The sequence below is a fragment of the Guyanagaster necrorhizus genome (assembly GCF_019112545.1).
Source record: "Guyanagaster necrorhizus MCA 3950 unplaced genomic scaffold BT62scaffold_7, whole genome shotgun sequence".
Classification (NCBI taxonomy): domain Eukaryota; kingdom Fungi; phylum Basidiomycota; class Agaricomycetes; order Agaricales; family Physalacriaceae; genus Guyanagaster; species Guyanagaster necrorhizus.
This window is the reverse complement of record NW_025064886.1, coordinates 153,998-162,266: the sequence shown is the minus strand read 5'-3', so window position 1 is coordinate 162,266 and position 8,269 is coordinate 153,998. Positions and strand designations below refer to the sequence as shown.

At 46.3% G+C, this 8,269-nt stretch overlaps 2 protein-coding genes across 2 annotated transcripts; both read left to right on the top strand.

Annotated features, from left to right (window-relative positions):
* Positions 1-1,342: 1,342 nt before the first annotated feature.
* BT62DRAFT_702046 (Metallo-dependent phosphatase) lies at positions 1,343-3,458 on the top strand. Its single transcript, XM_043181941.1, has 13 exons — positions 1,343-1,672; positions 1,725-1,956; positions 2,016-2,047; positions 2,099-2,187; positions 2,241-2,375; positions 2,427-2,445; positions 2,502-2,543; positions 2,589-2,739; positions 2,789-2,847; positions 2,898-3,023; positions 3,078-3,147; positions 3,197-3,342; positions 3,395-3,458. The coding sequence occupies exons 1-13, from the start codon at positions 1,576-1,578 to the stop codon at positions 3,397-3,399; spliced, it is 1,203 nt and encodes a 400-aa protein (XP_043041877.1). The 5' UTR covers positions 1,343-1,575; the 3' UTR covers positions 3,400-3,458.
* A 1,585-nt stretch (positions 3,459-5,043) lies between these two features.
* On the top strand, positions 5,044-7,179 carry BT62DRAFT_1003091 (uncharacterized protein; the record flags this gene model as incomplete). The annotated part of the gene is made up of 7 exons (XM_043176899.1): positions 5,044-5,180; positions 5,232-5,308; positions 5,966-6,103; positions 6,222-6,263; positions 6,316-6,382; positions 6,436-6,658; positions 7,060-7,179. 7 exons carry the CDS (start codon positions 5,044-5,046, stop codon positions 7,177-7,179), a joined length of 804 nt encoding a protein of 267 aa, XP_043041876.1.
* Between the last annotated feature and the right edge of the window lie 1,090 nt (positions 7,180-8,269).

Here is an 8,269-nt window from a genome sequence, read left to right as displayed (position 1 = left end):
CCCCGAATAACCCTGGAGAGGTTGTGACGATAAATCGAACGCGGATCTGCGTTCGTCTCTCCACGGTAGATACTGATGGAATAAAACAGTGTCCCCCCTGGCTCGATGATGAGACGGACACGGATTGTACGGTCGACGGGGTTGCGACAAGAACAGCAATAGATCGAATAGGTCAATTCGTCGGGCTTTGGATAAATAATCGAATACCAAACTGCTTGATCTGTTTGCTCGAACGTCCATATCACCAAGTATGTAATGACTTACGTTCCCCACTACCCCGATAAACTGATCTCATGGAGAGCTGTATTCCCACCTTCAGCTATGTCAGCCTTGGGATATCCAGAAAGAATGATATTGGGTCTACCTTAGTAAATGTTCAGCCACAGACTTCGTCGCAAATTGACTCGACGAATTTCGAGCCATTTGCTCCAAGACGACGGGGAAGCTCTTGGGGGATATGAACCTCTTTTGGAACGACCAACAGCGAGGGTTTCCGCGTCTTTTCTGGCACCTTGGATCGTGGCAATTTTGCCTCTGAAGAGACATTGACCGTAGTACATTTAAGAGATTCCCTCAAGCGTGGCGGGCCCAGGGAATTAGAGTGCGTGGTAATGGTTGCGTCCAGGGATAAGGATCTTGTGTAAGACGGCTTCTCCGGAATATTCAACTTTGTGGCTTCGTTAGCCTGCTGTAAAGTTCGAGCCGCCATCGACTGTCGGTTTACATAGGGATTGCGCATCATTCCTCTCATGAGCTCTGCTTTAGACGGAAGGTCACCTGTAGACACAGTACTCGACCGCCGCGATGGCATAGGAGATGCCTCATATGAGGGCAATATTACACTCTCCGATGTCTTCTGAGGTGCCGACGGTTGAGGGGTTTGGGGGGGCAACGGCGCATTGTTTCTGCGGGGATGATTTTTTCGTAATTTCATGATAGATAGAACGATGCCGGCTAGTTGCGGCGAGAGAGAATATTAGGCCCACAGTGAGCAACGAGCCTGTGGTCGAAGAAAGTGAAAGCGTATATATGTCACTATTCGAGAAGATGCTAATAGGTCAGCTGTAAGGCCATTTATTTAAAATAGAGAGTAAAGCAGAGTTACGTTCGTTCGTTACTGTTACTGGAGAGCAAAGAAGCTGCTGTGGCTTGTCAGGACTCGTGAGAGTAAGAATTAAGACTACGAACACGCTCATTCGGAGGATGACAAAGACGAGGATAAATCGACTCTTCGAGATCATTCGACTGGTTACGCACCAAGGTCAGGACGACTGATGTCGGATGAAGCATAAAACAGAAAACAAAAAAGTGCACTGCCACCGGTTCAGTCGGTCCGCATCTCCGTAATGGCAATTACGCTTCACCGTGACTGTACTTGCCAACCCACTAGTGTGTTCGTTTTCAAAAGTCTGTTACTCTTCTCGTATTTTTTTCTTCGCCAAGTACGAAATACAGTTGATCTATCTGCTATTGTTGCAGTTAGGGTGACTTTGACGCCACAATTGTCGCTCAGCAACGCACACATCTGTCACGAAGCTCCACTCGCTCGCATATCTTGTCGATTTTCCACCTGTGATGTCCAACGATTCAACCGCCTGCAGCATCCACTTGATGACGGTGTTCATGACCACGATTTTCTTGTTGATGCAGCTTGTACATGCCGTTCCTATCAGTTGAAAGCTCCGTTATCTAGGCCATTCACTACCTCTGATCTCTGATTTCAGCAGCGGCAAAGCATAACCAAGCCTCCCTAAGCAATATTCGGACGGGCGGGAACTTGAACCCATATCCCGACATGCCACGTATTACTTTCCGCCGGGATGGGACCTTCAAGATTACTGTATTCTCAGATTTTCACTTTGGAGAGGGCCCTGAAACAATTTGGGGTCCTGAACAAGATGCCAATAGTACCCGGCTCATGAGGATAGTCCTGCCAGAGGAGAATCCCGATTTTGCGTGAGTCCATAGTATTATCACCATACTGATCAGCAGTTGAAACGAGAACTGTCACACAGTGTGATCAATGGCGATTTGATTACGGGTGAAAGTCAGTACTCTGTTCGCGCTTTTCAGAATGTATGATCCCATGAATGATCAGATACGTTCAGAGAAAATTCTACAAAACTTGTAGACCAAATTGTGGCCCCTTTCGACGAGTTTCGCGTTCCCTTTGCTTCCTCTCATGGCGTCAGTTTTCTTTTATCAATTTATGTGTGGGCACTGATCCTGAAGCTCGAAAGAATCATGATAATCAAGTCAACATAACCCATCTTGAGGAGATCATTCGCGAACGGCAAGTTAGCTCCTTTAGTTACACTCGTTCTGCGCCACCCGGAGTGGGAGGAGAGGGTGGTCCAGGTAATTATTGGGTCCCGGTGAGTCGAAGATGCCTGTCTTGAAGAAAGTTCGTCTTACTTCAATCTAAGGTATATGCGAACGAAGAAGGTGGGATTATACACTCTTCATACGACTATTAGAGTGCCATGTTGTGCGTTTGACAGATCATTATCCTGTCTTGATTCTATGGTTCTTCGACTCTCGAGGTAAATAACGATTTGTTGTCCTGAAATCCTCGCTAAGGTCATTAGGTGGATTTTCGCCCGGTGAGAATTCGACATCCGTGCCTGACTGGGTCGATTCCACCGTTGCGGAGTGGATTGAGAGCGAAAGCACTTTAATGGAAGAAGACTGGGGTCCTGCAGAGAGTCGAGGAGCATTAGCATTTGTCCATATTCCACCGTGGGTCTTCCTGAGCTTCAGTTATTTCTACTTACACTTTCCAATTCAGGCGTGTCGTCCAGTCACTTCAGTCGACATTGAACCATACTTCAAATCCTGGGCTCAATGGCATGTCTTTGCCAACATTTACAGTCTTGAAGCTTAATTCTTCCATACAGAGGATACTCTGGGACGAGGTAGCACACAGGCTAGCACCCAGGATTCAGATGCTGGCAAAGACGAGCCGTTCTGGAATGCTTTGAACAAATATGTCAAGAATCTTCATGCTGTGATTTCTGGTCATGGTGAGTAATAGTGAACCGTTACTCTGAGACCATCAACTTACTGGTACATCGTAGACCACGGAAACGAATGGTGTTCTCGGGAGACGGATAAGAAAGTTATATTTTGCTTTAACAAGCACTCTGGGTACTGTGTGCCTGATTAATGTCACTCTGACGAACTGACGAAGCTGCAGATATGGTGGCTATGGGGAATATTCGTGGGGCTTTGGCATTCGCAATCTAGTATTCACGTCAACGGATCCTAAGGACGGTGTGGATACTTGGATCAGGCTTGACGGAGGTGAAACTAGGGCAAAGGTTGTACTTGATGATAACTACGGTGAGAAGAATCTTTTCCCACCTTTTCCATTTTGACTCACAACCTCGTGCAGTATGAATGTCACCTAGCAACGTCAAGTTAACGATAAGTCGAACCTATGCTGAGAATTGGAATGGGAAATGATACGTATGCTCGCGATGTTCCCGCGACGGTACGTTGAACTATCGTTGTATTATGTACCAGGTCTGAAACCTTCATCTTCCGTCATTGATCATGAGAGTTTGAGAAGACGTCACGTTTACGACATATCGCCATCTCAATTCCTTTGGGGATCTCGCAAATAACTTACGTTCGTACTCTGATTGTTTTCAGGCTCAATTGGTGCTAGACTTCTCTCTATCTTTGATGGTGACCCCGAATGTCACTGCGAAGAATTCGAGACAGACCAAGTTCTGGCCCGGAAGAACATGTTCTTGACGCCGGTCGTGCGTGGCCTTGATGATGACATACTTGGTGCAACCAACAGTCAGTACTGTTTCCTCACTAGGGTTGATGTTCCCACTTCAGTGACTTCTGAACGAGATTCACAATCGCTCCTGGTTAGCAGCTATTTTGGTTCTGGCAACAGCTGTCAATTAACAGATACCATTTGTTTAGGCACGGCCAAACAGTCCACCATAGCCGGGAACCCCAATGGATCTTGCTCTGAGCAAAGACTTATCTCTATTTCGGTCATTTTTCTTGCTTATTTTGATGGACGAAAAACAGATGCCTATCTGAGGGCTCGGTGACTATACATCTTCCATGGCTCCCACCAAATTTATCCATACAATCCTACAAAGTTCCTATCTTCACCGAAATGCTACAGACCTCACGATGTCCTGGATTTTGTCAGCGGACCAGCTTGTCTCGTCCCTGGTAGCACAAAACTACTCTCTTTATGGATTTACAAGCCCATCGTACGACTGCCTAATCGAATCAAGTTTTCCGGCGAGCAGGGCTATAATCTCTTTGTTCACGGCATGCTAGGTTCCAGTACAGCGGCAAGAAGACCATGGTTCACAATAATTTGACGACTAGATCACAAGGAACAACGCAACTGCTGCTGGCTTGGACAAGATTGCTTTGTGCTACCGTTCGTCAGATTGAACTTTTCTACTAATGACAAGATCACCTCTCGTTTAGCTAGGTGTTCTTGATCAGTTTCTGGTCTTTGCCTTCTCGCGGTATGCTTCTGTTTTCATATTTTAGTCGTGGACTATCTTGCAGATGTGAATTATTTTCCAAGATAACGATACCGGATATTGGGACATACTCCAAGCTAAGACGATATAACGAAGTATTGCTTACCCAGCTGAACAGTGATCTGGATAAGATGCAAACACGGAATTCAAGAGTAGATTCCTTACATCACGCAATAGCGGATACACATGTCAGTTGTCTCATATGCGGACGAGTGAAGCCGTTGGACGGGCGCTGTGAAAGCGGATGATTTCTTTACGATAGGGACGTAAATGCTCTTCAGTTATCAAAATCGTACATGCTGTACCCACAGTCATAGGGCTCAATTCTTTGTTATCGCCGCCATATGGCTCCCAGGAAAAACAGTCCTGATTAATGACATCAGCTCTCATGTCGATTATGTTGTGTAGCAGGCGTATTGCCCCTGACACCGCATGATGGTATGGACGTTGCAAGAGCCAGTCAAACATGAAGTGGAACGTCCGAAGCGGGTATTGAACGAGGGTAAACTAGGGTTCGATGCGCCATCAGTACGAGGAACATAATGTTACGAGGAAGATGACGTTACGATGCTATCAACGGTCCAAATTCCTCTGCCACAAGATGGAAGAAATCAACAGCACCGCCGATGGTGTCACTAACGGTCATGAGGCACGGTCTGCAACGCGTCGGCCTTCGGTCGTCCTATGATGTCGACGTCACTCTAGTATAGCCTTTGATACAGTCGATTTATTTAAATTCAATATGTTTGCGAGAAGAGACCACGTTAAGTTGAGGAACTTTGGTGAGAGCGGACCTCTCGAGCAAAACAAGAATTGAGCCAGAGTTATAAAGGCAGTACTGCATCAGTACTAAGAAGCGTGTGTTCCTATGCTGCAAAGAGAGACGTCGGAACACTGGAATCGAGGAACGCGCGTCCCGGAGGTCGGACCGATCCAAAACTGAGTGACGCCCCAAGACCGGCCGCTACCTTTAATGTTCTTAAATCGACCCAACTCAGTGACCTGTTGCTAAGGTGCGTCTTGTCTTTTTTTTCTTCTTTCTTTCCAACTAGCATCATATGCGACTCTCACCGGTCCGGACTATTACCAACCTCCTGACTCGGAGGTACCGGCAAAGCGAAAAACAATATCTAATGTTGCATGGCATCTATTATAACCTCCTCTTAATTATAACATACCGTATCTGTTTACTACTCAGACTGATTTCTACATTAAAGCTGCAACAAACTCTTGAGCAGTCCAGTCGTACAACGTTAGGGGCGGCTGCCGATTGCGTGGAGAATCAAATATTCCCTTATTCTCGTGGAGTTAGGGCCATCTGTAACGGAGATTGCCGGACTTTCATATAATTGCTGTGGAATAGATTAATGCTGTCCTTTAAGCTTAACTTCTGGAAACAAGCACCTTGTGCAGAGGTGCTCTTAGAACGCGACTTGCAGTGTCAGCATCCACAAGCATCGCACGCCTCGACGTGTTGGCGGTAATGTCGTCAAACGCTTCGGCCAGGGTCTCTTTTTGTATACGAGACAAACTGGAAGGGATCAACGTTAACGTCTTTGCGATACCGATGAATCAAGGTTAGCTGTGGCTTCAGTGTCATCGGCATTTTCGACAATTTATTTTTGACCTCTTCAATAGGCTCCATCAATCGAAGACTGACCTTCTCTCTGCGTTCTTCCCGCCTCTCTGTATAAGCGGGATTCCGTACCACCTTGATCGATGACGGAGCAAAAATTCGTATCTTCTATCATAATTCTCAATAACAATTTTACTCCTCCAATTTCATTAGCAAAGCGGCCGCATCCGACTTTCAAAATTGACTGCTCCCACCAGCACAAGGTGGTAAATTGGCATCAGTAAGTAACTCTCAGCGCCCATTCTTGCTCCGCGTTCTGAATTTACCTCTCAGGCCATTGGTGCCGCTACGTAGAACTACTTACGGTAACGCTGGAATACTGGGGATGATTCAATTCAACTTTACCAAATCTGGGTTAAGGTTTGTACTTCCTCCTGTAGTCGCGGATGATGTGAATGCCTTTTCCCGTCATGTCTATCGTGATACAGCCTTAGGTACGAGCTCAAGTACATCTGTTTCATCGGTATCCCATCTGCAGGAATTGGAAAAAGGCGCCGTAAGCAATGATCCAGTCTCACTGGAAAAAACGCGCGGCCATGAATCATCGTAGGTATTATCGATGCGCCCCTAATTCAAGATTGTCTTCGATCCGCAGCAATCATATAGATGTTCTGTCAAGTCTGAGCCTACCCTAGGATATATCGTGCTATGAATACCTGCAAAGCGTACAACGTCTTCGCGTCCGAGCTTTTCGTTGCTAGTATCCTACAATACAACAACTCAACAACTCATCTTTCGTTTTTTCATCTATTCATAACCTGCGAGTATAGAGACGGATAGAGAGGAGGTTACATAATTGAGATTTTGACTAACCAAAAGGCGCAACCTTACATCGGCTAATAAGATCATGTTGAGCCACATCCAAGGCATTACATGTACAACCTATTACTCGTTCAGAACGGTACCGTCGATGATGAAAAGTTATTTCACCTCATCTCCAAACGACATCATGAAATCAGACCTTCGAGTAAATGGGGGACGATATCTGCGATCACAGAGGACCGAGGGAATTGGTAACATGTACTGCACAAATAGTACATGCGACGGGTACGGTTACCGAGTCCAAGGCTGAAGAGAGCACCCAGGCAGTCGGCTGGAGAGAGCTATGATATTCTACTTGATTGCGGCTGTTTCCGTCCCGATACAGACTTCCCCAGTAAGAGACACTTTGTCAGAGAGCCAGTCGGAAGAACGGTTTACATGCTCGGTACCGGTCGGGGGAGTGTCCACATGTTTCTATGATCCTGATGCTTAAAACCATGTTAGCAGGTCAGGCTCGAAAGGCAAATTGGATCTCAGAGAGATATCTATAATGTCGCCAGTAAGAGCCAAGGAAGGACTCGGAGATATTCCAATTCTGAGCATAGTCGCGGAGCACTTACACTTCCTACCAGCATCAGCGGCGGGGAAAATTAAGTTCCTAGTCTTGGCAGTTCTTGTCGATAAAGTTGTATATGAGAAGTAGATACCTTAAAATTGAATGCAGACAACTGTGCTTCGATGAACATCGTGATCTCCGGACGCGCATTTTTGTGCTCTGCTTATATCTCAACCTTGGGAGCTGCGAATAGAACATATGAGGACAAAAGATAGTCAGATAGTCGGGACGCACTTCCGACCGCATATCAGGCTCGATGACGAAGGATGAAAAAGACATCTTTAGTTCCGTATGTCATGAACGCCGCAAGCTAAAGATGGAACCATAAGTGGGAACCATAACGAAGCTGAAAAACTATCAGATCATCACTCCGTACCGGCTTGCTTTCCCTTCAACCGATGTCCGTTGATAGAAGCGTATGGTACGATCCATGTTCTGAAAGAGAAGCAGATGATTCCTGCGCGTGATACCGCCACAAAGAACATATAGCGAAAGCGAGCAGGAGCCTGAAACCGAAAGTCTTAACTTTTCGGCAGTCATTGTTAGAGTTTTACTATCGAACCGTCGGGGACTGCAAGAAATCGAAAGTCTCGGCTTTTAGTACCTGGTTATGTATATCTTGCACGGCCGCAGTCTGTTCAGAGCAAGTACCCGCGACTCGGCGCAGTGAAGGAGCGATCGTTGTTCCGAACCAGGAATACGATCCCCAGTGTGGGAGATTGGGTAGCG

Excerpts from the sequence above, each read along its gene's own strand:
- BT62DRAFT_702046 (XM_043181941.1), top strand. The coding sequence starts at position 1,576 with ATGTCCAACGATTCAACCGCCTGCAGCATCCACTTGATGACGGTGTTC. Across the intron at positions 2,188-2,240 it reads CCTTTGCTTCCTCTCATGGC|AATCATGATAATCAAGTCAA; the intron begins GTCAGTTTTCTT and ends GAAGCTCGAAAG. Across the intron at positions 3,024-3,077 it reads TGCTGTGATTTCTGGTCATG|ACCACGGAAACGAATGGTGT; the intron begins GTGAGTAATAGT and ends GGTACATCGTAG.